Here is an 18,478-nt window from a genome sequence, read left to right as displayed (position 1 = left end):
ACACAGCAACTACCCAGGGAGGGAGGTCATGTCGCCTCCTGCCATTAGCGGAGCCTGGACACCACTGAGGGTACGTAGGTTCCCCCAGCCTCCGGCGGCTGAGCAGAGACCCCTGGTCGCCGACTGGTTTTCCTGTACCTCTCAGGAAGGTAAACCGGTGGTTGCATTTGGGGGATACGTGTCTGTGGGAACTGAGGGACTTTAGGTCCTGAGGATGGCGGGGGGGGGGGGGGGAGGGGGGGTCTCCGTCCCAGGACAGCAATAGAAGGAGCGCGGACAAAACCAACCCTCAAATCACAGACACGGGAAAGGTGTTTAACACTGACGCTGGGGAACACGGCTCTCAGTCCGGGCAATTCCAACGGAAACCAGGCAAACCTCGGCTGCACCGGCTGCCGCCCCAGAGCGCCCGGCCCTGCACCTGCAGGAGATGGCACCCGTGCAGGGCAGGGCCGGGGTCCCCAGGAGCTCTGCCTTCCTCAGGTGAGACCAACCTGCAGGGCCAACGATTCAGGCGCGGGGGCTCTGGGGAGATGGGGTCCATCTCACCCAACCAGGGAGCACTCAGAGACCACCTCTGCTTTCCACAGCCTGGTACCGACACTGCTCCCACATAACACCTGCCTGTTTGCAAATCCGGTGACTGCATTTGACTAGGTCCGTGGTCGGCAAACCACGGCTCACGAGCCACATGCGGCTCTTTGGCCCCTTGAGTGTGGCTCTTCCACAAAATACCACGTGCAGGCGCGCACATACAGTGCGATTGAAACTTCATGGCCCATGCGCAGAAGTCGGTATTTTGTGGAAAAGCCACACTCAAGGGGCCAAAGAGCCGCATGTGGCTCGTGAGCCGCGGTTTGCCGAGCCGCAGTTTGCGGACCACTGGACTAGGTCATCGGTAGGTCCTCGCTGTTAAATGAAATCGATGGCAAATCGTGTTAAATAGTTACAACTGATTCTAAAAGACCAAAACAGACCCGCCCTCCCCTGCAAATGTAAATTGGGGCGGGGGGCGGGGGGGGCCTTTTTTTAACAGACCGCTCAGATAGCAGGCCTTCCTTTGGAAGCCAGGGGCCTCGGCGGTCCTTGGACGCGGGGCCACGCGCTGACGTTCATCCAGCGGGCCTCAGAGTAGGACACAGTCTCATCTAAGGAATCTACTTATTGATGGCTTCCTAGTGGATGTTTCCCTGATTCTACAAGAAAGGCTCCAGAGAGGACAGATCTCGCTCCTCCACGCCCAGCCGCTCTGCCTGCGTGAGGGGAAGTGACGGGGGAGCCTCCCGCCACGGCTCAACAAGGCAGCTGCGTCTCCACACCAACCAGGCAGCTCCTCGTCACCGCCAGGCCTGACCCCGTTCCCCGTTGGAGGGGATCGGAGCTGCTCTCCGCAGACAAATAAACAGCCAGTGCTTACGGGGGACGACCTCATAGGCCTGATTCCTTAATCAACAGTTAAAGAAGCAAATTGGATTTGCCCTATCACAGAAAAAAAACAGAAATTAATTCCAGATTGTCGTTTTTGTCTTAAGTACAAGGAGGTTGTCTTAGAGGCTTGGCTGGATAATTTCATTTTAAAAGTATCTCTAAAATTTGGCATCCCTCGGGACCTGTGGTTTTCTCCATCATTATATAACTGTAAACTTCTGGATGTTAGAGATTGGATAATTTCTTTCAGCTGGACCCGGCCTCCAGAGCGCTTGGATAAGAAGGATGAGCGCCAGTCACCAGCCCGTCTTGGGGACAAGATGTGACCCCAGCATGGAGATCTAAAAGTTTTCCTTAATACGTCGTCTTTTCTCTGCGCTATCAGTTAAGAGGATGGTTAGAAATTCTTCCCACGGGCTGCACCTCTGCCGAGGAGAACAGAACAGAACAAGCATAGGGTCTCCTTTAAGGCTTTTGGGTTGGGTCCTATCGAGTGGTTCCTCTCTGCTGAGCTCGGTGGGACCGAATGTCCCCGGACGCTGCGGAGGGGAGCCGGGGGCGCGTGACAGTCGTAGGCCCAGCAGGCCCGCCCGGCTGTGAAACACTCAGGGAGCAGCGGAGGCGAGGCGCCGTGCGGCTCCACGGCTGAAATATCTTCCCAGACTTCCCCGCCCCGTGTGTGACTTCTGAGTTGATTAACATTTCATCTCCAGTGTTGTGTTATTATAGCCTTTATGTTTTAATCCATTTTTTCACACCGTGGGAAAAGAAAAATATCACCATTCTAGTAATCAAGCTATTCCTGTAAAATCCTAAATAAAATGAGAATTTTATTAAAGATATTTATCTTATACAACGAGAGTAAAATCAATCGGCGCCGCCGGTCCGGCATCCAGTTACAATAACATTAAAATATATTGTTTATTCGCGGGCGGGGCCGTTTCTCTTTTCAGATTGGTCAGTGAGGACGCCGCCACGGCGGGCACGGCGCCTCCGTCGGAATATCTATCGGCCTGGCCGGCTGGACGCCGAGGAGCGCATTTTTATTGTTAATCAATGCCAATCAATTCTGGGCCTTGATGTTAAATAGGGATCAATACCACTGGGCTGCAGATGAGATCTGATTTCAATTGGTGAGCAAACCTGCAGAAGTTTTTAATCATAAGGTAAATCAAGACCTGGAACATAAGTCAGGTGAATTAATACGGGCCGTGCAGGACCTCTCTTGCCACTGATCCAGCACGAGGAAATTTCTGTCATATTTCATTATCACTCTCGGGCCAGGCTGCAGGCCGTGTTTGGGGAGCGTTTTCTTAGTGGGAGCTGGAGCGCCCCTCGCGAGCGCGGCCGGTCCTCCGCGCCGCGGCCTGCTGGTCCGCCGAGTATAGTTATACGTATGCCCCATGAATCTCATTTTATGCGATTAAGATCCATAAAAATTCAATAGCTTTTCTTCTGCAATTCACATTTTACCTGGTGAAATATCATAAGAATTTCATTATCTTTGCAGCTGTTGCCTCGGATCAAGCAAAGGTTATTATCCTCTTCGAAAACACTATAGAATATGTACGAAAATGTCAGGAGAACTGGGCATTTAAAGCTTGATTTTTTAAAAGAAAAACACTGTGTGAAGTTTAGAATAAACTGTACTTGACATTTATGTACCATGATGCATTTCTTGGTAAACTGATTCTGCAAGGAAATTCTTTGAATTCGACTCTGGGACTGGATTGGAAAAGGGAAAATGGGGGGGGAGAGGGGAGGTGGGGGGAGGGCTGGGAGGTGGAGGTAGAGGCAAGAAGGGGAGTGGGGGGGGGGGTGTTGGTAAGTCACACCCAAAGCAAAGCTCTCCCGGTCAGACGGTTGCGTAGGACGGCGTAACCTTTCAGATAACCATCCCGGGGAAGGTAACCCCAAGGACCCTCACCGATGGCCGTGGCCTAATCCCAGGGATCGTTCAGGCCCGTTTAGAGCATCTGAAGAAAAATGGGCCGCACAGAGAGTGATTGATCAGAGGCTCTGCGAGTCCCGCGGATGCAGCGCGGTCCTCCGGCCTCCACGGCTGGGGTTCCGTCTATGATGATAAATTAGCATTAGATGGAACCTAATGAGTTTACTAAACATTTGGGATTTGTGCTAATAAACTGGCTGGCTGTGAACTCGCAGAAGCGATGAGCAGTCCCGGGGCTCCCTCTTATCTCTGTACACGACAGTGAAACCACGCTTCCAATCTGCGATCAATTCATCATCCGACACCATTGTACATTCTTCACAAAAAGATAATTACTGCTTCCCCGGATCAGAACACTCATATTTCCTCGGAATTGCAGGCCTTGATAGCAGGCACTGTCACCGCTCCCTCCCAGCCCCACTGTACAGCTCTATTTATGATCATTATTTTCGCCTAAACAAGCCTTTTTCCTCAACTTGATAACGAAACCTGCTATGATGAGAAGGGAACAGTAAGGCTTTGTTTCCTCTGCGGAGTGCTTTCACGTTTAGTGGAGGCCGCTGACAAATATTTTATTCAGGGCATTAGTAAAAGTTTCCACTCGTTAGAAGATATCGCTTCCATTTCCTTCCAAAAAAAAAAAAAAAAAGAAGAAGAAGAAAGAAAGAAAGAAAAAAAAAAAAAAGGCCTTTCCAGGCTCTCTGATTTGTTGAAAAACAGAAACGGAGAGCAAGTAATGTAACAGAGAATAAATCAAAACGTGATTAAAAAGGCCGTGGCCGTCTCCAAAGCCCCATGCCCCCCGCTCTGCGGCCCTCGCCTTTGCGGGCCCTCCATCCCTCCTTGCGCGGGTCCGCCCTGCCGACTGGTCAACTCTATGTGACCCCGGCACACGCAATAAATTACCCCAACACAGAACTCTGAAACAATGTAAATTAGTGACTGCTCGCCGTCTAATAAATGGGAACAAATGTGTGTGGGGCTGGAATGGGGTTCTGGATGCTATAATTGCCGGGAATAATTATGATGGGGTCTCAGGAAACATAAGCAGCCGTCACTTGTCATGACAAATACCCCAAGCCCAGCAAAGGCGCTTCTGACCGCAACACTTCTCACAGGCAAATCATTTCTTTTCTTTTTTTATTAAAGTTAAAAGGTACTTCGGTACCTTGCTTTATTCACAATCACGTATGAAAGCCTTGGAACTATAACGCATAAATCCATCCACGTGTCATACTATCCTGAACCAAGGCAAGTTCTGTTTACATTGTCAAGCCGTTTCTTAGAGGGTCGTGGGCACGCCAGACTTGGTAAGAGCGGTCAGACCAACAGCAGCAGGAGAAGATCGGGCGTGTGGTGGGGTGACAGAGGAGGACCTATTTCTGAGCCGCCTGAAGACATAACTCTGGATGGGGCAGCTAGCCATTTATTAACTTGCATAACTCATTTATTTGTTCAAAGGAATGATCTTTGGAGAATGGGCTGTTATATTTAGAACCTGCTTGTCAGATTTAACAAATGGTAGTTATTGCCGTGTTTTCCCCCTGAAACCACTTCCCAGATCCTTCCCACCTCTCCCTGGGGCGTCCGCTGGCCAAGGACCGATGGGCAGCCCTCGTCTCGATAACTGATGGCTGCTGCCCGGTGGCCGGATCAGGCCGCTGACCTCGGACGGCGGGGATGAGCCTCACGTCTAATCCAATCCCCCACTTACTTCCTGACCCAATCTTCCTGATGTCAGAGGACGAATCGCTTCATTGAGAAAATGGAAATGGACGGGGAGCTCCCTTTGGCAGCCTTTCCAACAACCAAGTATCAGGAAGGAGAGACACGGGGAGGCTGCCCGGACCACCCCATCCCCGCACACTGATCTGATTTACAAACCTTTCCTAATGTGAAACAAATGCTGTGGGTGTGAATTCATACTTAACCATAAAAACCCGTGCATTACTCTGTCTCGTATTAAATACCACATATAACTCTCAGCAGGTTTTATGTTGTGTTTTACTGTCCGCATTGGCTAACGCTGGCCTAACATTTTGTTTGGCAATTAGGAAAATTTGTAGTTTAATTTATTAAACCAAAAAAAAAAAAAAAAAAAGCCAACAACTACACTGAATGCCGAATTCATTCCGTTTTGATGCCGCAGCACAGCAGACCGGCCTTCCCAGCGACTCGGTCGTGCTCCTTTCATGGCCTATGCTACTTAAATATCCTAAAAAAGCCGTCTTTAGGGAAAAGCCCTGATACTAAGCAAAACTGAGTCATGCCGCTTAAACAAATTCCTGGGAAGCAGTTTAAATGTATTCATTTCTCTGCAAAGGAGGTAACTGGTTTAAGAAAAAAAAAATGGGGTTGGGCATGTCAACCCCCAAAAGCCACGAGAAAGCCACAGACAACATCCGAGCGTGAAGACTCTGTGAGTGGCGATAAACTCAACACTAAAGAACGTTATTATAAAACACCAAGATGTTACGTGGAAGGGGAAAGACTGCTCAGAAACCTTAAAGAAGAAAAAAAAAAACGCTGAAATTCAGGAAGTATTATTAGTGGCTATGAAGCCACAAAACACACAGAAGAACCTTAAATCCACATTACTAAGTGAAGGAAGCCAATCTGAAAAGGCGACATGCTCTGTGATTCCAACTACGTGACATTCTGGAAAAGACAAACCTATAGAGACTGTACAGAGATCAGCGGTGGTTGGGGGCGGGGGGGGGTGTTGCTTTAAATGGGCAGAGCACAGAGGTTGCTTAGGGCAGTGAAACGACTCTGGGTGATATCAAAGGGTGGACACATGTCCGCATGCATTTGTCAAAACTCACAGGATGTACAACACACACAGCGAACCCCAATGCCAACTATGGGCTTTACTGAATCCCAATGTGTCGATGATGATTCATCAGTTATGACAACGTATCTCACTAATGCGAGCTGTTACGAAAAGGGAAGTTGGGGAGGGGGTGATACAGGGACTCCACTTTCTGCTCATGTGTCTGAAAACCTAAAACAGCTCCAAAAATAAAGTCTATTAATTTTTCTAAAAAAAACAACAAAAAAAAAACACATTATCAGGACACCCTGGAATCTACATCAAATGTGGAGGAACAAGATGCAAACTTGGGGGGCCTGTCCCTGGTACTGGTGTGGCTTTAGTGTTCCTGCTCTGTGGCCACCAATTCCCCTGCACCCAACTGTGCCCCCCAGGCTGTCCTCCTGGTCCATGGATGTCATTCTACGGAGCTGGACACGTGACTCTGAGCCAGGACGACTTGGGAAGGACATCGGCATGAACCTCTCAGAACGCCACTGAGGTGCCTGCCAACCACACCCCCTGACCCGGAAGGTTGGAGAAAACTTCGGGGACCCTCAGGGAGGAACCCCTCCTCAACAGGACTGGGCAGCAGCACCCCTGCCCCCTCCCCCATGCCAAGCTGGCTCGGCTGGGTGTGATTTAAAATAAAAGGGGCACCCTTCCCCACTGTTAGGCCCTGTCCCCCACCCAGGGCTGGGGTGGCCTGGCTGCCCCACCCCCACACCGGGGCTGGGGAAGGCTTGCTGCCCGCCGTGGCCATAATCAAATCCCACACCTGTGCCGCACATGTCACCTTCACATGGCCCCAGCCCAGGCACCGGCTTCAGACCTGCCCCTCGGCGACTCCCTAACATCACACTGGACACCCGGGGGGGTGGGGGGGGAGCTTTCCCTTTCGATGAAAACCTGCAGCAGGGGAGGGGAGGCGGGATGGGGGGGGCGACATGCAGTTTGCATGGAAGCCCTGTTGAAGCCTTTACCTGCATGGCAGGCCTCTGTGGTCCAGGTGGGTCTTTCCCCCTTTGGAAATTCGTCACCACAAGGGCAAATATTTTTAGGGCCTTAAACGTTTTCAGGGCCCAAGTTTTGCCTGGATGTTCTGACACGGCACCCTGCCTCCAAGGGCTTTCTGCTGAGAGAGAGGGAAGGGGGGTAGATAGGCACGGGGAAGGGGGGCGTGGGGGCGGGGCGGGGGCGCGGCTGGAGCCTTCTCCCCAGCTGTGCGCTCCCTGCACACCCAGCAGAGACACGCTGGAGCCGACGCCTTCCGCTGCGGGCCTGGGCCCTGCGTCCCACAGCAGCGCAGGCTGCAGCCCTGCTTTCCGCACATGTTAAACTCATTTCCTCGCGAAGGACTGGGAAGGCGAGGCCCCCGCTCTGCTGTTTTCAGCTGCTGCTGGCAGCGCGGCCGGCAGGCAGGCGTGGGGGCATTTCTAGCAGAGCGACTTCCAGAGGAGGAGTTGCAGAGGGACAGTTCTCGTTTGTTTTGTTTGTAAAGGGAAGGGGGACCAAGAGATTCGAAAATCTAAATGAGAGCTTCCCTATCCCGCCCCCCCCCCCCGCACCCAGCCTCCACCACGCTCTCCATGCAACTGTTTGCCAATTTTTAGCATTTATTATGTTGACAGATGTGCCTGTTTTCTGAATAAATAGTTTTTTAAAACAGTTGTCCCCACAATTTAATGAACGCTAGTTACCCCCAAAGTCTAAGGGGCTTATAAAATCCCACCAAAAATACTCTTGACACAAAAAATTCCTCCGCTTATTGCCTAAATTATAGCCATACTTCTATTCTCCCGCATTAATACTACCAGCAGAATGCCTCATTATAGAGAGTTTTGACCACAAACATTTTGGGGAGATTTGCTCTGAAGATAAACAAACAGAGGCGCTTGTGTTCTGGCGAGCGGGCGGCGGGGAATGGTTTTCATTTTCCCCGAGTGTGAGCTGTGCAGGCTCTGCCCAGGACAGGTTAAGCTCCGCGAGTTTTCACTTCCTGTGCCCCTACTTGTCAATCACTTCCTGTCTGCGACGACAATCTCCATCATTAGAGCCTGGAATTTTTTTTTTTTTTTCATCTCCTCCAACGTGCCTCCTGTTGCCACGGGTAGTTTGAATTCTGATCAGTTATTCACCATCTTTGAAAAGTAACCAAAAAATTACCGCATCGGGGCGAGCCACCAGCGTGGACCTCTGGCCCGGGTGTGTGTCCTGACCGCGCTGCCCGGCCAGCTTCTCCCCCTTCCTGGGCGGCGGGGGAGGCCCGGCCAGCCCCAATTATCTCCGGGTGCACGGAGAGTAATTATTCGCTTCCTGTAAGCATGCGTACCAGAGCCCCGCGTTTGGACGGCTTTCCATAAGGTAATCCAATTCATCCCAGCCATCCTAACACAATTACAGGCACTGGCAATATCTTTGCTTTTCACCTGATAAGGCCGCCGCAGAGGCGCGGGATGGCTTGCGTCAACATCCCTCCTGGACGATAGCTTCTGACAGCCGGGCTCCCAGCCCTCCCCCGCCCCTGCGCGTCCACAGGCAGCAGGAGCTGAGCCCAGGGCTCCGTGCACAGCGGCTCAGGGGAGGCGGCCCCTCCCACAGCCATCGGAGTGCTGCCCAGTGTGGTGGAAGTCATTAGGGGTGTGCGGCTTGTTCTAAAACCCAGCCTTGCACTGGCCTGGCCCTGGAGTCCTTCCCCGGGGCCGGCGACCATAAATCTCTGCAGGCCTCCACGGCCTGGAGCAGAGGTGCAGGCTCAGGCCTGCTGGTGGCCGTGGCAGCCACCCGACTCCTGGCCGCAAACCACCGTGGCCGTGGCCACACTGACGGTGGCACACACACACAGGGGCCGGTCGGCACACGGACGTAGCCGGGGTGATGGGGCTGCCAGGAGAGGAAAACCTACCGGGTGGGCACTATTTCTGGGGTCTCCCTGTTTAAATGAAAGCCTGGCATTGTGACTCAATAATGCAGCTCTTCCTTTTCTGTTTATTTTCCGAAGTTTATTGGGGAAAAAAAAATGGTTAGAGGATGAATGAGCGCGGTGAACTTTTCGCCTCTCTCCGCCGGCGTGCCAGGGAATCAAACAGCCATTCACACCTGAGCGCGGCGCCAGCGGGGACCGTGCCAGGCAAAATCAGATTCTTTGTAGCCACGTCCATTCATCCACACTGCGCGTTCAGATTGCCAAATCTCTAGCCAATATTTCCCCTTCGCTGAAGTCCCGATGTATTAAAACAGACTCTGAACCAAAGAGCGTCTCAGACACAGGGCCAGCGCCGCGAGGGGGGCTCCGGGACGCCGAGGCCTCGCGCCTGGTAATTATATTCACATCTTCAAGGAAACCGAGAAGGAGAAATTAACACCAAACTCTACTGTTTTCATTGCGCTATGCGGGTGAAATGACAAGCTGTCGCTTAAGAAGTTAATAAACAGTCTCCGTTTTGCAGGTTATCCAAACGCTGCTGAATAGGAAAACCTCGGATGGCTAAATGGTGTGTAATTAAAATTATTTTTAAAATCCTCCTTGACAGGCCGGGGCTTAGCCAAAATGTAAATGACATTAAAGAAGACAATGAATTTAATTTTATTTAATGTCCCTTTTTGCAGATCCTCATTTACATAGCGTTTTTAACAAAAGCGTTGACCTTATAAATGCTGGCATTTGTACAGCTCCCTCGGAGTTGGATTTAATCACGCTCGTGCAAAGCCATGAGGGAGGGAGCTTTAAGTTCTGTGCTTGGAGATGGAGTGGAATGAAAACATTGGGACTGGTCAAATGTTTATCCTCCCCGCTTCCGAAAACAACCTGACAAGAAGATGGAAGGGGCTAGGGAATAGCCCGGTGCTGTTTGTAAGGCTTGGTAATAATCATACATAATCGTTTGGAAATATAGCTAATAAAAAATATAATGAGTGTTCAGCAAAATCGGCATTAGGCCCAAATTACATGATATTAATACTTGAACAGGTGCAGAAAGGCGCTTTAAATGAGGTAAATGAATAAAGCGTCCCAGAGCACAACTGTGTGTGCTGACAAAAGTCAATGCCATGAATAATTCAGTGGGACGACTGCCAGCAAAGGTCGCTCTCTTTGACCTTTGTGACAGGAAGTGAAAGGAAACACTGTTGACTAAAAAAAAAAAAAGGAAAGAAAGAAAGAAAGAAAATCTCCGATGGGTCTTCAGCTACCGTTCTGCAATCGTTTTAAAGGTGTAAACTTCAAACTCGTAAATGAATCGGAGCAGCAGTATTGGGGGGTGTGTGTGGAGTTAAAAAGGTTGGGGTTTGGGCATGTGACGGAGGACAACGTGAAATCGCAGACAATGAAAGGTTAAGTCAATAATATTTTTCTGCAACCCTATGTCAGTTATGTATAAAAATCTGAGGTCAGCTGAAAAGTATTTTCAGAGCCCACAGGGTTGAAATTTTGTAACAGCTGTTAAATATGACAAAACTTTGCTTCTCTCCCACCTCCCCCCACCCCCCCACCAACTAGAGCTATTCCAAACTCTGTATGAAAGAAAATGGAATAAACAGATGTCTGGCTTCCAGACAGCAAAGTAGGACAGACTTGGAATGATAAGTCTCCCGAACTCCATAGACCAATGCCAGGTTTGCTGGGGAGGGGGCCCCACTGTCACAGAGATGCCAGCGCGTGAGACGCCTGAGACCGTGCCATCTGGAACCTCCCCGCCGAGCACGCTCCCTCCGGGCGCTGCACGGGGCCCCGTGTGCGACCGACCTGGCCGCTCGGATGTCCCAGCACCCGGCTCCTGCCGCCCCGAAGTCTGCCTGCCCGGTCGCAACAGTTGGACCCTGAGCCCCAACCCACTGGGCCGGGCAGGGACGGAGGTAAGAGCACGAGCCTCCCCGGGCATGTCCACGGGGCCTCAGGCGACACCCCGGGATGAGATGGCATGAGAGGACGACAGCCAAAGTGTGGTTTTGGTTTAGCAGCTACACCGACATCCTGTAATCATTCACAGCCTTTGGAATGCACGGGTGAGACGGGAGAGATTCATCTGTCCATAGCTGGGCGGTGTGGACAATGGGTGTCCCTAATGGAGACCATCTGCTTTTGTGTTTTCCCAGAAAACATTATTCCACGAGGAAAACGATACCCCGTCCCTTTCAGAATACCGTAGAACACTACGTGTGTGTGTGTGTGTGTGTGTGTGTGTACACACACATATACACGCACATGCGTGTATGTGGGGACGCGCACATGGTGTGTACACACACACACACACATACACACACGCGTGCTCCCCCACCCCCGCTTCTGGCTCTGCAGGTCACTACAGCCACATACATGCTTTCTACCATCGCAGCTCTTCACTGGCCATGCTTTTACTTTATAACGTCACGTTTCTCCTCTACACCGTGAGCTGCTGTGTTCTCCTAAACCCGCGGTGGTGTAATTATATTTGCGGAGCCATAAACGACGGTTTCTCTGGCGTTGTTTTATGAGGAAGAAGACAGTTCAGGTAAGTGAAGCCTTCACAATAACAGGGTTTCCCCACGCAAAACCAGCCTCACGCTTCCCCCCTTTCCACGCGGAGGGTCCTCCGTGCTGCTGGTGAGTATTTAATGCTTCTGAAAGATAGCTGAGCCAAATTGTGTAATTAATTGATTTAAGGCGTCAGAGTCTATAGAATGCGATTTGCCTGCCGGAGCCGGGAGCCGACTTCTCTGTTCTCATCGCCCAGCGGCGCAGGCGCGCGGCCTGCGGAAGAGCCTCCGCGTGGGTTAGAGCAAACGTGGGCCCATTGATCTCAATTCAGGTTGGAATTATTGGTTTATGTCCGCAGGACAAATAGGCCTTATCTGGGCAGGAGCTGCTGAGTGTGTCCAAAGGCCACACGGAGCCTGCGAAGCAGGTTGCATCTAATTCTTTCTTAAGCCAACTAACCAAGTCATGACAGCGCTGGTGGGGACCTGCGGACCGGCTCCCCAGCCCGGTGCGGGGTTCCATGCAGCGGCCCCCCCCAGGGGAAACGCAGGCTAGCGGCTCCACAGGAGCAACTAGTTTTCAGAGGCAGCGTGCACGCCACAGAAATGATGATCATTATGAAACTGAAACGCCTTTCAGCTGCAAAAGGCTGCACCGCACGAAGGACAGTCCCCTCCCACAGGCATTTGTCTTTCTCTGATTCACACAACTTGCCTTAGTAAACACTGAATTCTTCCTTTTCCCCCTAGAACTCTGCCTTAAACGGAAGGTTGTGCCAATAACTGCAATCATCACACACGGATTGACATCAAGCAACCAAATGCGAATAGTCTTTTGTCATTACAAGTGACAGCTCTCTTAAGAATGGTAAAAAACGCACACCCTATTTGTCAACCCGTAGAACTGCCCTTACCTCAACATCCCTCACGTGGAAGGTGATTAAAATTCCTATAAAATTGCCATATCTTTGAATTTAGAAGCAGAGCAGATTTTCATCAATAATTAAGATCTCCAAAGCATTGACGCCAGGCGCAAATGGAGCTGCAATCCTCCTTATTCAAATAAACTTGGTAAACCCATTAACCAAATGTTTCTACATTTTCCCCTCCTCTCCTGCTTCCAGCATATCAAGTGATCGCACACTTCTCTAGGTCAGAGAGGTATCAGTAATCTTAGCACATATTTTAATTAACCAAAGATAAGAAGGCATTCACTCAGACAAGAATTCACGCGTATATTTCTGCACATGCGGGAGAAGACATTTCCCATCCTGTGATAAAACTGAGTATTAAAGGTTATTCAAGAGTCGATACGTGATGGGCTGTTACACAAACCCCAAAGTGATTTTGCAGGGGACACACGGCGCCCGAAACATCGGTTGAATCAACGCGGCTACTCGATCACTGCGCTGTGCTGAAAACCTCAGGCCGTGGAAACAAGCCAGCTTTTTAAATGTACAAATATCACAAATGGAAGACCACTCAGAAGATGAAGCACTTCGCACCGCTGTGTGAGGAGCAGACGCGCGCTCTGCCTTTTCAAGCATCCTACAGTCAGACAAGATGCCAAGAGCTGCTCAAACACTTCTAGCCAATCACGGAAAACAAAATAAATTCAGGTACGAGCCCAACAACCCTGAAGCTGGAAGATTTCCATGGCCACCGCACTAAAGACAAATATGATGCTATTGATTTCTGTAGCTGGAGTTGGACAAAGTGTTGAACTTGCTCTCGCGGCCTGAGTGACGGCCACAACTGGTCCGCCCTATTTGATTACTAATAAGAGCCGTCCCTTCTGTCAGATACCGAGCATTCCCCACTAAGCAAACAGCGATCCCAGCTAGTTCAACATTAGCATTGCTCTCCACTGGAGGCCCACATTTCCTCGGGCTTAACTCATGGAGTTTTCCGGGTTTAATTTTTCAGACACTGGACAGCCAAAGTTCATGATCAAAAGATAACTTTGTCCTGAAAGCTGCTGAAATCCAACCCCTCTTCAAAACGGCCTAAACCTCTGCTTCACAAAACTGGAGTCATATGTACACGTCTAGCATTTATTCGATTTGGGTACCAGTTTCAAAAAACCCCCAGCCATCACACCCTGGGCCTCTGGCTGTTGTTCCCCATTGTTGGGAGAAAGAAAGCCTCCCTCCTCCAGGGCACAGAAACCCAGCGATGGGGGGGCGGGAGGGTGCTCCGGAGGAGGGCAGGGGGGTAGTGTATTTGTTGTTTCAGCTAAAGCAACAGCAAACGCACATTAACACGATTAGGGCTGATGATTAGTTGCTTTAAAGGATGCAACGTGGCCCAAGGAACATGATAAATAGCAAGATGAAGAGCAGCAAATGTAAAGAATGCATACAGCTCATCTAGTGATGGATATTAATGTTGGAAAATGTAACCAGCATGTGTAATTAGTTTCAATTATAACAACTTTGGTTTGTTAGTTACATATTTGCTACTTGACATAAAACGACAGCCACAATTGGAAAAAAATTAGGAGACATTTTGCAACTAATTGAGAGCAGATTAAATTCATTCTAACACTGGGCAACAATTACAACAGTAACACCACCCAAGTCTCAACTTCGGCTACCATCATCCAAGATTTAAAAAAAAAAAAAATTAATGCAAAAATGAAATACTTGTTAACAAATTAGCAAAAAGCATTTTATGACATATCTCTGGGTTTAAAGCCAGAAACTCTCTAGGCATAAAGTGCTCCTCACAGTGAGAGTGGTGGCAGATGAAACTGCTTCCCTTGACAACTCGAAAGCAATTACCGAATCCCCACAGAGCCAGCCTCCAGGTTTCCAAGTCAACCCACCTGTGCGTGATAACACACGCGGACAACAAACGGCAACGCGCATGGAGCTCAGCCCCAGCCCCACAGACGGGGAGCCACTGCAAACCCAGCCAGGCACCGGCTGGGGCGGGGGGGCGGGGGCTGCGGTTTTGTTTTGAAAAAAATAAAGAAGTCATCCTTACCTGTCAATGATTACGGGGTCTGAGGGCGTCTCGTTTCTATTGCCACAACTTTTCTTGTCACAGCACCGGCTGTGGAGTAATTGTAAACAGGGGTTTTAATATGCATGTCATCCTTTTATGCCCGACTGGTAATTTTTTTTTTTTTTTAAGTCTGACAGTCAAGCGGCTGGAGTCAACAAAATAAGTTATCCTACCCAGGCAGACCGGCAGTTTTCAACCCAGTGGGTTCATGTGCTCTGTGACTAAACTTGGGGTGTAACTTTCTACAGGAAGGAGCAGAGTTGAACAGATCTGTTCCTAGGAGGAGGGTAACAGAGCTACCACCTAAATTGTGATGCTAAAATATGGAAAACATGTTGCTGTGTTTGTCTTTGCAGTGAACTGAGGAGAAGGAGAGGCAGGAGGCTTGGGAATAACTTTTCACAGCTTCAGCTTTGTTTACCTCTAATTGTCAAGCTGTTATTTCTGGAAAAGATGCAAGATGCCACCTTCAACCAATATTTCTTTGGGGCATTTATTAATTATAACCACAAAAGCATGCATCCATCTATCAGAAACTTCCATTGTTCCTTCTTTAAGCCTACCTTAACGCTGTTATTGAAACTTTAATTAAAGCAGAAATGAAACAAAAATGTTATGCTTCTTGCATTTTAAAAAAGCATACTTGTATAATGGTTACATGTCTAAATTAGCTAAATTAACACCATATGGTAGGCAAAGTATATAAAGCCTTTTAAAGCTGACAGCTAAAGTGATTAAAGAAAGTCTACAGTCTTCCACTTAGAGCTTAAATCACATCTGTGCGCTTTCTATGTTAATTGCAGTACATGCAGAAGTGGATAATAAAGAAATTCCACTTTATTGGTTGTAATTTATATTTATTACCTGATATGAGAAAAAGTCAGCTTTTGTATATTAGTGCTGTAACAATATGTCTGCTCAGAAATGGCATGGAGGCAGCCGGCACCGCAGCCAGGCAGAGCCCGCGGCCCGCTACTGTGGCAGGCTCGCAGGTCCTTGTCATTCCTCGCCACGATATTTCACAAGCCGCACGTACAAAGCCAATGATGCATTTTTATTCGCGTGAAGGGGAGAAACTCTTGTGGTCGTTAGAAAAAAAGCAGGAGGGGAATTGCTCTTGTGACAGGGATCTCAGGAAAGCGCAGCCTTAACAACCCTGGGAAGGGCGCCTGGCTGCACCAGGGAAGAGGTTCCCTGACAGACTCACAGTCCAATTCTCACATGCTTGGCTCTGTCACAGGACAGTTTCCTTTTATCAATACCAGCCGCCGGCACGGCTCAGGATGCCGGCGCTGCAGAAGGAAGCAGTCAAGTGCCTGGGAGTGATCCCTAACTCCTCCGCACGGAGGACACAGGCATCACCCGGGACCCTTTGCATTTCTGACATCACAGCGACATGGCCAACGCGTTAATCGGCTCTGCTGAGCCGCCAGCCAGCTGCGGGGACCATCATCGCTGTCATGGGGGAAGTGAGCCCGGCTCCTGGGCTGCGGCTTGCGGCCAGCCGATTACATTTCAATCGAACCCCATCCCAAAGCCCAGCCGGGTGGAGGCGCCAGGACTGCGCATCCTTTGTGGCTGCAGCTGGCGCCGAGGCTACCCACCCACCCGCCGCTCACCCGTCCGCCGCTCACCTGCACATGATCTCGTGGGTCAGCAGCACACGGCACATCTCCGGGTTCTTGTCCTGGCCCTCATAGACGATGGCCTGCACGGGGACATGCAGAGGCGGGCGTTACAGGGCGCCCTGGCTTTGGCGTCCAGTTGCCCCAGCCTCAAGGCCCGGCTGGCGGGCAGGTGCACAGAGGGCTGGGGGAGGCAGCACGGCCCACCCAGGCCACCCTCCAGGCGGGTCACCCAGAGTAAGGCTCAGCCAAGGAGGCCTCCTCTCCCGGGCGCCCTCCAGGCCAGCTCGGGCTTTCAACTCCAGAGGATTTCAGTCTCGTGGGTGGGGGCAAGGCGGGGGTTCAGGGAGCCATGGCACCTTGGTCCAGGCACACCGGGCTCCCAGCCCCTCGGCGACCCACACCACCGCTGGGCCACGTCCTCGGGCCATTGTCTACATCAAATTCCAATGTGTGTTGGGAGAGGCCGCTGAGAACAGCTGTGACTAAAGCAGGGCGAGCCGGCTGGGGCAGGAGTTTGCCAGGAGCCCTGTGCGCTCCCCGGGCCCAGCCGAGCCCGAGTTCAAACCCAGGTTCCAGAGGTGGGCCGTCCGCCGGCCCAGTCGCCCCGGCCGCCGGGCTCTGCACGCCGTGGGCGGCTCTGGGGCCGGGACGCAGCAGCCTCACGTGGCCGCCGGCCGGGCCTCCGGGGCTCCGGGCAGGAGCGCTCCTCCGGCCCCAGGCGCCCAGCCCTGCGCGGCCACGTGCTCCTCGCGGGATGGTATTTGGAAATAAAGTGCTAATGGCCAATCTGGTGTTTATTTTGAAACTGCTAACAAGGATTTTTCTCGGGGAAGAAGGCAGTGTCTGCGCACACGCTCGGGTAGGTTTTGAACAGAGGCTCTGCCAGATGGTGCGCAGCCCTAGGTGCGCTCACCACGGCGCTCACCAGCTCCGCCCGCCGGGAACCCGAGCTGGGGCCGCTGCGCCAGCCGCCCCGGCCCCACCGCCCGCAGCGGGGAGGGGGAGAAAGGGGGAAAGGAAAGAAGGGGGGAAAAGGCCACCGGAGGAGGGGCAGAGGGCGGGGGGGGGGGGCCAGGAGCCGCAAGTTCCCGGCTGAAAATTCCACGGAAGGGGGAGGGGAGTCCCCTCTCCAGTTCCCGCCACCCCCACCCCACCCCCCAATTATCTGGAAATTACTTCCAACCTCCTCGGGCACTTCTGACTCCCTCCTCCACTTCCAGGCGGACAAAGCCCTTTGCCGAGGAAACCCGGCTTCCCTCTGGGAAGAGGGCCAGGTCCCCGGGAGCCGCTCTCCCCCAGCCTCCCCGGACCCTGCTCCAAACCACGGTGTCACCGCAGGCCAGCGGGCCGCCCAGGGCCACAGGGCGGGCAGCGGGCACCAGCTCTTCCGAGAGAGCGCGGCTTCTCCTCGGATGGAGCCCCGTATTTGTATTTGATTTATTCTTTATTTTGTAGCACAAACAGAAATCCATAAACTGTCGGTTCAGCACCATTGACTCTTTGATCAGTTACTGGGCTATTTCTTTCCTTTTTCCCCCTCGATCCGGTCAGTGAGAGGAGATTAAACGCCGCTATTTCCAGCCCTGCTTATACTGCAAAGGTCCGTGGCTAAATGAACAATAAAAGTGCACTTGAAACCAGCCCTCCTGCTCTCGAAACAACAGGGAAACTTAGGGATGCCGAACTCCACCGCTTCCTCCCACCGCAGCGCTCTCTGAAAACATCAGTCCTTACATACAAAGAAATAAAAGCACCCCGTCCACCAGCAGCCCCACTTCCAGAGGCTTCCCTGCATCCGAGTGAAAACATGACCGAAGGGCACGCCGCCTGTCTTCGTCAGAAAGAGCGGAGTTTACCATCAGATCTGTGTTTTACTCTCAGAGAAAACCGCGCTGTTTTGCACCGCAGACATTAAAATCTAGCACGCGGGCTGCCTAGGGAAGGACAAACTTTCTAGAGGGGAAGTAAAATCAGAAACCTAATTGCGGAGCAGAGCGGGAGGCACGCGCGCCTGGCTGCAGAAGCCGGGAGGCGCTTTCACTGGCTCGCATTCTTCAAGTTCGCATCAGAAACCCAGACTCCACTTTCATTTCCAAGCCTGAAGCCCGGCCTGGAACTGTATTTTAAATCAATCTGTGCCAAGTGGATTTAATTTACACATCGGACCTGCCCCTCCCCCAACCTCTATTTTTAAGA

The 18,478-nt window shown here is 51.3% G+C and overlaps 1 protein-coding gene across 4 annotated transcripts in view; it reads right to left on the bottom strand.

Moving 5' to 3' along the window:
• The window catches only part of EBF3 (EBF transcription factor 3), a gene marked incomplete at both ends in the record, with an annotated part of 114,028 nt that overhangs the window by 93,083 nt on the left and 2,467 nt on the right, over nt 1-18,478 (bottom strand). For all 4 annotated transcript variants that reach the window (XM_081105392.1, XM_081105391.1, XM_081105393.1 and 1 more), the window contains 2 exons: nt 14,634-14,702; nt 16,289-16,362. In XM_081105392.1, coding sequence (XP_080961518.1) covers nt 14,634-14,702; nt 16,289-16,362 — 143 coding nt within the window. The remainder of the gene's footprint in view (nt 1-14,633; nt 14,703-16,288; nt 16,363-18,478) is intronic.

This window comes from Myotis nattereri (assembly GCF_964212035.1).
Source record: "Myotis nattereri genome assembly, chromosome: 13".
NCBI classification, from domain to species: Eukaryota; Metazoa; Chordata; class Mammalia; order Chiroptera; family Vespertilionidae; genus Myotis; species Myotis nattereri.
The sequence above is the reverse complement of the archived record's forward strand: the minus strand, read 5'-3'. Positions and strand labels throughout refer to the sequence as shown.